Source organism: Lissotriton vulgaris, chromosome 7 (genome assembly GCF_964263255.1).
Source record: "Lissotriton vulgaris chromosome 7, aLisVul1.2, whole genome shotgun sequence".
Taxonomy (NCBI): domain Eukaryota; kingdom Metazoa; phylum Chordata; class Amphibia; order Caudata; family Salamandridae; genus Lissotriton; species Lissotriton vulgaris.
This window is the reverse complement of record NC_141695.1, coordinates 632,100,196-632,114,956: the sequence shown is the minus strand read 5'-3', so window position 1 is coordinate 632,114,956 and position 14,761 is coordinate 632,100,196. Positions and strand designations below refer to the sequence as shown.

Sequence of the window (14,761 nt, the reverse complement as noted above, 5' to 3'; positions counted from 1 at the left end):
AACAACTCTTATAAGCAGCATTATAAGATGCACTGCATACAGGTGCTATTTGTGCCACACTCGCTTATTAATTGTTGTGTTCCTCTACATTCCAACCCCGCCGCCTTCCGATAGCGCTATCCTCCTTCCACGCATGCGCGATGATCACTGCACCGCGCATGCGTGAGGATACCACACTCCTTGGCGCTTGCGCACGACCTGCAGAATAGCGGCTGTACAAAGGCGAATGGTTTTTATCTAGATACCGAGTCGTAAACAAACCATCGAGGTAGCGGCCAGCTACAGCGGGCATAGATACAAATAGCAAATATAAAATAAGGATTAATAGGAATTTATGCCCAGCCAACAATGGCCGCCGCAGTAATTATGTTTTTGGACTCGCTTTTCAAGGCACACCTGTCCCGAGTCCGAGGACATTAATCAATTAACTGGGCATTTTACAATTATCTCAACCACATAAATACCCACCCGATCCTCCCTCCTCACAAACACGGAAGCCACGGACGAAGGAGGAAGCACAACCATGCTGGGGGTTGAGTAAGTACGGCATAGCCGACTGGGACAAACAGTTGAATACTTATTTTGCAACTGAGTATACCTAGAAAAAACGCCAAGACTGCCATAAGAAATTACAGGGACAAGAAACTATTTCTTTTCCTTTTTCCATTTTCTCCCTTTTTCTCCCATCTGCAGCTAGACCCTCAAATACCCTTTGCCTAGTGTTGGCTCATGGGGCACTGATTCCTACCTCCCTAAGTATGTATTTACAAATGAGTACATACCTTCTCAGGATAACCTGCTGTACTGTGTTCTTAATATCTGTGTGTCTGACTGTGTTTGGTTTATCACTTCACTGATCCACAATTGAGTACTTCTCAAATCTTACAGGATTCCAAGCACTACATTCCTTGTGTAGATGTTTGTTTTTCTCCTTTTTCCCTTACAGGTGACTTAGATTAAAGCGCAATGGGATCCGCGCATTAATAACCATGTGCTCTTGTCTTGCAGGCATACTACATCAGAATTTCTGTATTAGATAGGGAAGTGTATAAATATAAAGTATATGTCTATACACATTGATAAAAATAGTATCATCACACTATTTTGTACATACACCTTTATACATCTTTTTATGGTGGAAAGACATTAGTGAGTGATAGGGGGATCTGACCCCGGTCCTGACGAAGGGGCATGGCGCCCCGAAACATGTTGACCCGCACAGGAAAGTAAGCCCATTAATCCGCTTTATCTTTCCGAATCACATTTTTAACAATACCAGCCAGTGTTTATTAAATAGTTTTTCTATCACCAGGCCAGGTATTTTTTAACACCACTTATTTATATCACCCCTGACCCCACTGACACTCACTCCAATTCACTCACATAGCACTTACATTAAAAAGGTGCTCCAGCGTGGTCGCTTGCCGCAGCACTGCCCCGTCCCGCAGCGGGGCCGGAAGACCCCGATGATGAAGCATGACACCAAGGGTCCTGTTGGTGTGTGAGGGGTATTTTAACACATTTTGTGTATTCCCTCAACAACAGGATACACACTGACCTTGCCTTAGGTGGACCTTGTTGACTAATAGTGCTACAAGTAACGGTGCAGTGAAAAGTGAAAATCAGAGAGTACAAGGATAGATAAGTATTCACAATATGTACAAAAGGTCAAACCTGATGGATTTTACAATTGAAACAGTTACAAACGCAATGATATAAGCATTAGAGTTTGAGTATCCAACATTGAATGATGTTGGAAGGCAGGTGAAATGTTGGCTTTTCAACTCTAATTAGACAAGTCATCTGGGTCTTCATCAGGACATACATCAGGACATACATTTTGTACTTACCTACAAAGTAAGATATATAGAAGGTCAGTCTCAACTCAGTATCGCATCTGACTGAGCAAAAGGAAGACACAGGGCAGAGAAAGTTGTCTTTCTTAGCCCAATCAATCATGGGCAAGTTCAAATCAAAACAATCCTGCAAGTTTCTTTCTATAGGAAAAAGGGGAACAATAAGGAAACCCATGCAATTGATCATGGGGGAATGAATTTCCAGATAAAAGTTTCAAAACGAAGTGTACCAAGAGGTGATGAGCATGATTGGCATTCCTTTCATCAGAGGAAACATGCACAAATCCATCCTAGGACTCCGGTTCTGTACACTCTTCTGAAGATATACAAGAACCTCACCAAGCCGCCAGGCCACCCAACTGTATCGGGTTGTGGTTCCCTATTGGAACCCATATGCCAATTTGTGGATATATTCTTGAAGTCAATTGTACCACTCACACATTCGTTTGTGAGGGACAGCATGGACTTCATAAGACAGATTGAAGAGAAATAATTTAACATCTCTATCCAGATCGTAGTCACCATTGGCATTAAGTAAATATACACAGACATTCTACAACATGAAGCCTTGATGATGTAAAACTCTAGATACCAGAGAACAACCACACTGGCTACCGACTTCATTTTTGGTTGACTTAACTGAAAGTGCCCTGAGTAAATACTATGTTTTATTTCTTGACATCTACTACTACCAATGTGAGGGCATGGTAATTGGAGAAGGTTTTGCCCCAGTCCTTGGGAATCTGTTCATGGATGACTATGAGAGTACACACTTATTCAATAAACCCAAAACAATATCAGTCTAACATTACCTTTTGGTGTTGATATATCAGATGTGTACCTCATATGAGAGGGCACCAGTAGGGCACTCCAGGAGTTTTGGGTAAGGATGAACACATGTTCCATTGCAATATTCCTTATAAATGCAATATAAATATCTTATCATGATCAATTACATTCAGTGGAACTCTATGTGATTGTAGTTCAGCTTACATTGCAAATAGATTTCAATCGCTCACATTCAAACTGATAACTTTCTGACGTGTGTTTCAAAACTGTTAAAAGCAATGGCGGTCATTGGTCCAATGAAATATAAATAGTTATTATCATTTTTAAATCATGATCTATTACTTTAAAAGTTCACTGATTGTGTTCAGTGTCTATTTCTATAATTTTCTGAAAAAACTGGTGCGGCTTTATGTATAATAGTCATTACAGCTAATGAAATTAAGCCATGTTTCACTCTTCTCAGTTGCCTTGGACCACAAAGGAAAACATAAATATTCATGTTTTCATTTAATGTTTCTGTGTGCTGTACTACAACATGAGTATTTATTAATCTGACCCAGGCAACATTTACCCACACTATCAGTGTCAACATTAATTTTATAAATAGTTTGTTTGTTAGTAGCCCTGCTATACCTTTAGCAAATCTTTTATAGCATTAATTTGTTTGTGAATCTCAAACAAACATTTTTCCGGATTCAGAAGACAAATTCCTAAACATACCATTAATAATTAATTATTTACATTTCATCATTACTTAATTATCTTTCCCATTTTCAATTTATTTTAAAAATGATAATAATTGTCTTTAGGTATTGATGGGATCAACAATTCTTTGACATTAATGAAAGCTGAAACCATCATTTGCTGGATAGAATAGTTCAAGAATATGGAATACTCTGAAAAATAACTTTCACAAAGTATTATATCCGATCATTGGATTTCCAACTTTCAGTTTCCCATGAAGATTATAAAACCTTTTTCTGTATATTCATCTAAGAAATCAAATCAATAAATAATTTTGTGCCTTGAATTAACACACAAGTGAGATTTTTTTGCATCGTTCTGGTTATACAAATATGCTTCAGTATTATTTTGATATTTTAATGGAGACTTAAAAAAGTGTCTTTTGCTTTCAAATTCTGATTTAATCCCCACATTTTGAATTTGACAATGATCCCACTGCTGATAGTGAAATATTGTTCTTGTTGCATTCGATATATACAGAAACGAATCCGGTTACCGATTGTAATAGAACAACTGCTTATGATTCTCCAGAGTGAGAAAAGAATCAGAGCTGGATATGGAAGCATGTGTTTGTAGTTCTGACAGTAGATTCTTCCAGTGTGTCTGTCTCATTCATTGGAAAAGGACTCGGAGGGGAGATATAATCTAAATCAAGGCAACATGTGTGCGGGATTCTGGTAGTCTGTGCAGGTCCAGAATGTGATACTCTCATTCCTCCCCGTGGACACTATCCTGCAGTGGGGTGGCTACCATACTTCCACAGGATACCTCTCTGGTGAATCTGTGTACTTCACTTTGCTTGTTTAACATTTTAATTGTTGTAACACAATTCTCTATATCTGGAACGTATTTGCCATGCACCATCCTCACAAGGAATACCACTATTATGATCGAAATTAGCAATGAAATTATTGTTAGCGTGAACAAGACATAAGTCAACAGTGGTTTCATATAGTCCTCTGTGCTATATTTGCTTGGCAAGAAGGTATTTTAGGAAACTTTTCTCACTTCGTTAGTTACGTTTTCTGACATAATTTGATTTAATGGGATCCTCTCACATCCTGATAATTTGGTATCTGAATCTCAAGAGGTAAAAATACTTGAATGTTGGAAGTTTTCATCTGATTTACTTTTGAGTTCTAAAGATTAGGCAGTTGGCAACATTACATTATCTTCAAAACAATAAAGTTACCTGCTGCCCATGCACAAGTAAACCCACAGAGCCAAAGTAACGTAGTGGGGTGTCGTGAACAGGAGAGGACAAAGCTTTCCTTTATCATACACAACACTCACTCACTCTTGTAGTGACATGCTTCATCATCAGGTTCATCCTGGCTGCTAAAAGTCGACCATATTCCAGAGAGTTCTTTTTGTGTATATATTCTTTTTTTTGACCAGGGATTATTATTACTACTAAACATGACTCATCCATGCCCAGGTATCTCCTTATTCCCGGGGTGGATGGGTACTATTAAAATAATTATACTTATGATAATTATGGAGAGGGACAAAAAAGGAGTACAATGGTTCTATGACTCTCCGCTTGCCTACATGTTTCTGCACTATTCTTACGACCTAAATTGGTACCGGGCATTCTCAAGCGTGGTGATAATGCAATTCAAGTGATAGCAGATACAAGCAAAATTACATCACTTGAAACTTAATTAATTTGCATTTTGGTCTAGAAAGCTTTAGCTGAATGATCTTTACTTGTTTCTGTGAACTCATTAAAAAAATCCAGAGCACCCAAAATGGTGTTCGAAAAAGGGGTGATCGGGCTTTCCATGATTATGTGGCTGGTGTAAAGTTTGTTAGCGGATCATAGACTTCAATTGATTTTTACATGTTCTGCTGTTTAGTTAAAGTGTCAAGAATAATCAATGATCTGTACCAATATGTAGTCTCTTGTTCCGTTTTTTGAACAACCTCAAGAATTTAACAAATCCAATATTCAGGATGATGCTTGAGGGATTAAGACATTCAATAACTACATGTCTGCAAGTGTGGACTTCAGGTTGATTGAGTGGTTTCCGCAAGAAGAGTCTGCACTCTTTTAAGAGTTTCCAGACAGATGCAAATTATATATATTATTATTATTTTTTTTTTTACTGTGCCGCATAACCTACACACTGTTGTGATCCTAGTTCCAGAAGAGAAGGTTGGTGTAGTTGTGGTTTGGGGGGTAAGTACATTTATAAGTGAATGGAATTAAAATAATGGGAGTGCTGAATTGGTGCAAAAATTGTTTGTTTTTATTTTGCTGTTACTGCTCATGTTTCAGTGAAAGGACAAGGGATTTAAGTAAAGTCATGAGGGCTTGCAGCAGTAAGTAAGCGTGAGATGCAGATGGTCGTGGGCAGGTTTTTTTACTTCTGGAACTGGTTGAATACAAAGTACAGTCTTTTCCTTCAGAGTCAAAAGCCTTTATTGCTTTATTACGTTTTATTGTGGATTCTGCTCATCATATTGCCTCGTAGTTTTTTCTTGAGTGAAACCAACTGGAGTTTATAAAGAAAGCGATATTTAGCTTAGTGAGAAAAAACACGCTAAACTCTTTGGGCCATATGTTTCAAGCCTTTTTCCCGTTTGCAAACAGGCCGATTTTCAGAATCTGCCCGTTTGCGAATGGGAAAAGCCTTTTGGGATATATAATCCCAAAAGGGCATTGCAAAATAGAGAATCACAAAATTTGCGATTCTCTATTTTGCAAATGCAATTAAGGAATTGCAAATTGTGTTTCCTTAAATGCAATTCTGGAAGCACCAGCAATTTGCTATTTGACCTTAAGGAATTGCAAATCACCACCAACTTTAGCTTGGTGGTAATTTGCGATTTTCTAGAAAAAAGCACTTTTTGCTTTTTTCAAAGTGCCATATGGCGCACATACATGCCCTTAGGACATGTATTTGCGCAAAATTTGCACACATGCATATTTCAGGGGTGCAACAGGGTGTCCTTTTGGCACCCTTACAACCTTGAAATTGCATTCTCAATTTGCGATTCTCTCATTGGTAATCGCAAATTGAAAATGTCTTCCCATTCATTCCTTTGGGCCTACTAGCCCATAGGAATGAATGGGAAGGCATTCCTTAATTGGGAATCTCAATTTGCGATTCGCCAATAAGGAATATGTAGGATTCGCAACATTTTTTGCAATTCCTACATACATTGCCTTGTGTGATTCTCTAATTGTGATTCGCTAAAAATCGCAATTTAAGAATTGCAAAACTCTTTTTTGATACATATGGCCCTTGGTGTTTTAACTTGCAGATGGTGCAAAACTAGTGACTTATGACAAGATTTAATTGAGACAACATAAACAAATAAAGGGTGCACAGGAAATCATACCTTTATCCAAAGTTTTTAATAGCAAGTGTGAATATGAATTAATTACACATAGTCTGATGCTTGTTTACTCTTTTTCGCAAACAAATCCAGCCAATCACCGCTACCGGTACCCAGGCATTATATAAGAGGTCACCCACCACACACCTGGGTTTAACACTATGACTTTATTTTCTGTTGTCCAAACCCCCTTTCTCCTGCCTTCCTGGCTCTACCTTGCCGAGTCTACCATGGTGGAGCTAGCGTGGTAGTGGAGCTGGGGAAACGCTTCTCAAATCAAATCAGCTTCATGTTGCTTCCTCTGGAGACCAACACTAGGGTAGTTTTTTGTAATTTCTGACATACGTAGTACCATCTGCTGGTTTTGTCTATTGGGGTAAACTGTCCAGAGCTGGCAATAGCACCGAAGCAGTACTGGAAAAATCTGCTTTTCAGATGTTGTAACATAATTCAAGTAGGATTGCAGTCCAAAATGGACGTAGTTGTTTATAATTTCCCACGAATAGGAGCATTGTGCTAGGACGATGTTATCCTTCAACATCGAAAGCCTTGGAATTTATTTATTTAACATCTTTTTTAATTCATTGCCCAAATGTGAGGCCACCTAAAGGCCGGTTGCTTGTAATGTGTGTAGTGATACTTCCAAATAGTTTCTGTACGATGATGCTAGATTGAAAGTACTAATTTCTTGCCAGATAACATTGTCCAAAGTTCCAGGAAGTGCAACTTTGAACCAGTGGCACAAGTTCAGGAAGGAGCCTTGTTTAGCCAAATTCTGTTTGAGAAGGTCTAACTCAAGGCACACTTGGGCTCAGCGTAGAACAGATATGAAATCAGTAGGCTTCCTAATAGCGGTGGGTGCGCATTCACCATGTGCATGCTTTTTGAGAGGTCTGAGATAAACAAGTTGAAAAGGAGGGGCTCTGCTTTAAGCCAGAAGAAGTGTAGCTTATTGACCTAGCTTGATACAGTAACATGTTCAAATGCAAGGATTGTATTGCTCAGAGTAGTTTACAGGGAATGCCCCAATTAACTAGTTTCTGCAATAAGATGCTTACTAGTGCTAGTGGGGAAGTGTGGCTCAGGGGTTAGAGGCGGCAGACCCGGAAGCTGAGATCGGTCCTGAACCAGGGTTCAATTCCCCGCCTTGGCGGGTCTTGGGCTAAAAATTCCACGGACTCGATAATTCTCGCTCCGGTGCCTTCTCGACTCACGGGTTCACACTCTGCGACTCTGGGCAATAGCTTGCTTAATCTCCACAATGGCCCCTCGCGGCGGGATGCCTGACTTTCACCTTGTGGATACCCTGCTGGGGCTATCACACAGGGGAATATCAGGACGGGTTCCCTAAGCAAGCGCCGGGAAACCCACTGCGGGTAGCTGTGCGCTATATAAGCTCAACTACATTTACATTTGGCATGTTGTCGAAGGCGGCCTTGAAGTCAACTATGCATGAATATAATACTGATATGGTTGCAAAAGTATTTTACATGCAAATAGCTAATGCAAATAGATTTAAAAGGATGCCTGTTCCCGAACAGAACTCTGTCTGAGTCCATGTGTTGAGTTTTTGGTCTATCACCCACTTATTGAGGTCTTGAATCAGCAGGCTAGCAAAGTACTTGGCCTTGTTGTCCAATAGTGCAATCATTTGGTAGTTCCCAGGGTTGCATGTTTGTCTCACTTAAAGATGGTGTGTATTATTGACCTTCTCCACATCGCCTGGGATGTCACCTGTATTCAGAACTGTCTTATACAAAGTACTTGGGGTCTGATTTAATATTTGATGATTGAAGTAATCTTCTGTGGCTTGGCAGAGGACTTAACGTCCATCAGGCCAAGTTAAAACTGCCAGACAAATTTAGAAATGACTGCCAAGCCGCCGCTGGTCATTTCTAAAGCATGCTTTTTTAAGCAAACTTTTTTTTTTGCCCAGAAGTAAGGCTTAGATTAAAAAAAGGTTTGTGGTAGACTGTTTGGCCCTGGGGCACAATCAGCCTTTGCAATTATTAGATGCATGGGAAAAATAGAAGCAGATAATAATGATAATAATACTGGACGCAAGGAATTAAAGGAAAGCATGCAAAGATATAAAGACATGTACACAGAATACATCAGATGATTATGACCACTGGAGACTTGAATGTGAACACAGACTCACTCGCACATCACCTTTTTCGATCAAACTAATAATTTTCCAAAACTGATTTGGCTTTTTTTTGTGCTAGAAATCCAAAGTTATGCTGAGATGTCGCTGTATACTGTTTCCTTGCCGTCCAAACTTATCTGTTCTAAGTTCACCTGAGAAGTCGTATATTGAGCATTTGCTTCGGTATTCGGGCTTGGACTATAATTGGCAACATACTCTGCTTTAATTCCTCCTCATTATTTTATGTCCCTTTGTAAACCAAGCAGTCTTGCAATGCGCACCACCTCGTGTGCGATGGATGACAGTGGATTTGTTCGAACCAGCTGCTAAGATACTTTTGAGGAGCTGTTCCTACATTTCTTTCTACAAGGTTATATTAGTTAAGCAGTGGAACGCATTTAACTGCTAATTCTTGGGGTTTTACTTGCGCTAACAAATCAAAGTTTTGTCTACACATCATCAAAGTATTGTTTACTTGCAAACCAAACTTCTCTTTTGTAAGTTTGCAGCAGAAGTTGTACATTGAGCATTTGGCTTCAGTCATGGGAGTTGGATTTTTAATTGGGGAAATGATGTGTTTAAATTCCTCCTAATTATCTTAGGTCCCTTGAAACCAAGGGATCTTGCAATGTATAGCTAGTGCGATGGCTAAAGTTGGACTTGTTCAAAAAGGCTACTAAAATCCTTTTGATGAGCTGTTCCCAGATTGTAATGGGAGTTCATTTTGCAAGGCTTAATTGGTTAAGCCTTTGAATGCATTTAGGTGTTATATCTGGTTCTAACTCTTCTCAATGCTTTAGTCTCTTTAGGTTCTCAGTATGTTTGTGTTTTGAATTAATGAAGTACTCGCAGTATTGCAATTTGTGGATAATGATGGCTCTCAGGCCGATGATCAATACTATAGCTAACTATCTGATTGAACAGTGTTTAGCCAGCTATAGTATAATCGTTTATTGAGCTTGATTTTCCAGAAATATGATTCCACACTGGGGGTTATCTCTACTTAAGCGGGCATTCAATAGTCCCAGCTTAGTGGCCTCACAAGAAATGGGCAGATTTTCTCCAGTTTATGCTTATGCTTGGTTTGAGGATGGACTTGATGGGGGTTATTCCATGTGGTGTGTGTATTCATCGTCATAGTCTCCAGTGATTCGTTTTTTTTCAGGCATCATGGTAGCTGTGTCTTAGCTCACTGATGATACTTTGTAATTACTGATTTTTTATTGATTCTCTCTTTAACTAAGGTTGATGTATACATTTACTGTGACCAGAGAAGATTTTTGCCTTTGGGACTAGCAATCTAGTTTTGCAACTTGTATCCATGATTCCACTTTATCTAGTACCTTGATTTTTATGTTTAAGTTTACATGAATGGACAGTGCTAGGCCACTTTTAGACCACATCTTTGGGTTATTTTTTATTGCAGGGATATAAAATTCTAAAAATCCTATGTTATGTTATGTTAGGCTAATTTGTAAAGCGCATGGCTGCCCCAGCAAAGGGGGTCCCAGCGCTGAAACCAGATTAGTACCGCTGGAGACAACAGAACAACTTATAACGAAGGGAACAAAAACGGAAGGGCAAATAAAGCTGTAGACTGCGAATGGAGATGGGAAGGGAATTCCAGAGTCTAGAAGCCAGCACCCGAAAAGAGCGGCCATCAGCACGAGCCCTCCTCACTAAGGGGATTGAGAGCTCAGACCGTGTTTCTTGAAGGATGATCTCGTGGAAATTATGCAAATACATAATAATGTCACTCTCACTTAATTTGTGACATAGACCATCTCCATTCCAAGAACAGATGTTTAAAAGATCCGCAGTTTTAGTGGCCAAAGTTACTGGGCCATCAGGGATCTCGAATCAGGCTGAAAGACTTGAGGCTAAAATAGCTGATAACTAGGCCCAGTCTGAGTTGTCACTAGTGTTGTTCATGTGCCTGGTCGGAGTGTTGGCCTTACGTAATGCATTATTATTCAATGCTGACAAATTAGGGTTCTATATTGTGGTCAGTTCTTTACTAATTGGACTGTGTAAAATAGAACATGGTTAATTCCTTTTGAGGGTCTTTTGTGGATCTGTTGATTGTGGGGCCAAGGATGTTCGTGCACTACTGGAAAGGGGCGACCACTCGGTCCCCCCGAACGTATGGTTGGGGGCCCGGATCCTCCCGGGAAACCGTTTTGGGCGGGGGGCGTGTCACGGTTGGTATGCCCGAAGCGGCGTAGCCGGGGCGCGCCTTTTCCCGCCCAAGAGGGGTTGTCCTAGACACCTACACCGATGGCCACGCCCAGTAGGCGTTCCAGCGGAGGGTTCACGCCCTCCCGATGAGGAATAAAGAGAGCGGGAATCCGAAGAAGCATCCTCTTGTTCCTGTGCTTGGAAGCTGCACCCACTCGTTGTACGTGAGCCCTCGACGGAACAAGGAGCAATTTTGAGAACTTGTAATTCTTGTCTTTCTCTTTCAGCGACTTCGAGGCTAAGGATCCAGGACCGCGTTGATCGACTCGGAGCGAATATCGGAAAACGATGTCTGGCAAGAAGGCAGGAAAAAGTTCCGAGACTGACCAGGTGCTTCTTATGTTGGTGAGCAGAATGGCGAAGATAGAACGAAACGTTGGTCAAGTCCCAGCGCTTGGCCGTGATATGGCAAGCATGAAGAAGCAGCTGGCTGCGATGAACAAGCCGGGTAAACCGAAGAAGGTAATAGGCCCGGCATTGCCGGGAGTCGTCCCTGAGGGTAGGGGGAAACGGGTCAGGAATAGGGCGGCAGGGGGGGAGGTTCCGGTCCCCGAGGTACCCCCGGTGAGCCCTGCCATACCAGTTGAGGCCCCGGTACCAATCCCAGACGTGGGTCAGCCGATTCCGGTTGTGATTACGCCCGCCAACGAGGGGGACATGCCTCCTGAATTGGCCGCCCAGTTGGCCGCATGGCTCGGCAAAAAGACAGGGGGTGCTACGGCGCCCGGAGACACGGCCGAAGAGGCCAGGTTACTAATTCAGCAGTTACGGCAGTCGCGAGACGCCGCAAAGGCGAATCTTCCTCTTGTCCCCCCACAGGTGACCCCGGAAGGACCGGCAGCTGGCATCGGAAAAACGGCAGGAACAACAACCGAACCGGGTAAGCTCGCTTTGCCAGTAGCGGGGGAGGGCTCAGTGCCCTCAAGACGGGAGAGAGTGGTTCAACATATCCCGTTGGCCATGAAAGAGTTGATATGGGCAGACAAGTATGTTAATATGTTTTCTTTGTTGACTGACCATCGCGAGATGGAGTATGCTAAGACGCAGAAAGATTTGTGGCATCCGAGTGTCTGGCGAGCCAAGATGGCGGGATTCAGGGTGGATGAGACGATAACAAATTGGGCCAAGGCCTTTGCAATGTTCACTGCGATTATTGGGGAACGTAAGCCCGAGGTTTTACCTGAATTGTCTTGCTATCAGGCACGAATAATGGATTTTTATGAAACATATGAGGGGAATGAATGGATGGGTTACGACATGAAATTCCGTAAGGCTAAAGAGTACGATTCGTCTCTGACGTGGGATTGTCTCAACTCGATTTCTTGGCAGAAGCAGCTCCTGCCTGGCACGACAAAGACGTCCTCGCCAGGCGGGAATGGGTCGGGGTTTTCCCGCCAACAGCCCGCGGTGCCCTTTCGAGCGGGCGCCGGTGGCGATCACCAACCAAGAACCGGTGGGAATGGGGGAAAGGGGGGGGTCTGTTGGAGCTTTAATAGAGGCAACTGCACCAGACCGCAAGGGGCATGTAAGTTCAAACATGCGTGTGCGGGTTGTGGGAATTCCTCGCACCCGGAGAGTTCATGCAGGTCAAAAAATGGCGGGTCGGGAGGTAGAGGAGGGTCCAAACAGGACTGAGGGGGACCATTGTGTACCGTTACCTACCCCCGTTGATATCATGGCAATGATTCCCTGGCTAAACAAATACCCTGATCATGTCTCCGCTGGGGTGTTGAGGAATGGATTCTTATATGGTTTCCACATCCCGGCGGGGGACTTTCGTGGGGAACCACTTTGTAGAAACCAGCTTTCGGCTCAGCATAATCCAAGTGTGGTGGAGAGTAAGATTGCAAGAGAGGTTACCCTGGGCCGGGTTGCGGGCCCATATCGGCACCCGCCAGTAGCGAATTTCATCTGTTCCCCGTTAGGAGTAGTCCCCAAAAAAGACCCGGGGGAATTTAGGCTGATCCATAACTTGTCAGCTCCAAAGGGTTTCTCGGTGAACGATGCGATTGACCCGGGAGTTTGTTCGGTGCGGTACGCATCTTTCGATGATGCCGTCACCATGTTGAATCGCCTGGGGCCCGGAGCGCTGATGGCGAAATCAGATATCGAGTCGGCGTTCCGGTTGCTCCCGGTACACCCACAGGATCAGCGCCTGCTAGGCTTTGTGTTCCAAGGACGTTACTACATTGATAGATGCATGCCAATGGGTTGCTCCATCTCTTGTGCGTATTTTGAGAAATTCAGCTGTTTTTTAGAATGGGCATTCACCGAGGCCACTGGGCATAGCCATGTTATGCATTACCTAGATGACTTTCTGTTCTTGGGGGCAGCCGGCGACACAGAATGTGCGCAGGCGCTACAGGACTTTTGCATCCTCATGAGGGAATTCGGAGTGCCATTGGCACCAGGTAAGACGGTTGGACCATCTTCTTCACTGGAGTTTCTGGGAATGGAGCTCGATTCTGTGGAGGGATGTTTCCGTTTGCCAGTAGGGAAAGTAGCGAAATTTAGGGCTTCCCTGGAAGTGTGCCGTAGTAAGGAGAAAGTGACCCTGCATCAGTTGCAACAAGCAGTGGGTCAGCTTAACTTTGCCCTGAGGGTGATACCAATGGCCCGCCCCTTTTCACGCTCTATTGCACAAGCTATGGTTGGTCTCAAGGAAGGACACCACCGCACAAGACTGTCTGCAGAGGTTCGCCAGGATATGCGCATCTGGTTGGCATTTCTGGCGGACTTCAACGGTCGAGTAGTGTGGAACAAGCCGCCAGCGTCTTCGGACGAGCTGGGCTTGTGGACTGACTCGGCAGGGAGCGTGGGATTTGGCGCCATTTTTGGTAATCGATGGTCGGCGCAAACATGGCCGACATGGTGGCACACCAGCGGTCTCACAGGTAACATTGGGTTCCTCGAGCTATTCCTAATTTTGGTGGCTCTGATGGCATGGCCGGACGAGTTCAGAGATCACTCTGTGGTATTTTGGTCTGACAATATGACTGTTGTTGAATGTATTAACAATCAGGCAGCACGTTGCAAGTGGATCTTGAGATTGTTGAAGGAAATTGTGCTACTTTGCATGAGACTGAATGTACAGTTCAGGGCGAAACATGTGCCGGGTGTACTGAATCATGCGGCTGATGCACTCTCTCGTTCACATATGCAGGCGTTCAGGGGTTATCTACCGACAGCGGACCTAGCGGCGGCACCGTTCCCCGAAGCACTCTGGCTACTGGGTGCCCCGGATTACAAGACCTCGTGGCAGCAAGCTTAGCCCCCAGGACGAGGAAGGCATACGAAGGAGCGTTTCGTTCCTATTGTGCATTTTTGGGTCCGGCAGGGGATCAGAAATGGGGTCAAGAGGATTGCTTCCTAAGGTTCCTGGTAGCACTGCACAGGGAAGGCCGATCAGCGGCAACGGCCAATAGACACCGGGCGGCCATTTCATTCATGGCGCAGGTGTATGGCATCATGGACCCAACAGCTTCCTTTCTGGCAAGAAAAGCCCTTCATGGCTGGCAGCGCCTTGAGGGTCGTAGGCAAGACGAGAGGCGCCCGATTGGTTTAGAAAGGTTGTCCCTGCTTATGGCGATACTACCCTCGACATGCTCCTCCCAATTCGAAACAGTTCTGTTCCGGGCCA

General features: G+C 43.3%; 1 protein-coding gene across 1 annotated transcript in view; it reads left to right on the top strand.

Moving 5' to 3' along the window:
• Positions 1-200: 200 nt before the first annotated feature.
• The window catches only part of LRRC59 (leucine rich repeat containing 59), a 149,765-nt gene continuing 135,204 nt past the window's right edge, over positions 201-14,761 (top strand). Inside the window, exon 1 of the mRNA XM_086930819.1 lies at positions 201-537. Within this exon, the coding sequence (XP_086786945.1) occupies positions 524-537 (14 nt within the window). The 5' untranslated portion in view covers positions 201-523. The remainder of the gene's footprint in view (positions 538-14,761) is intronic.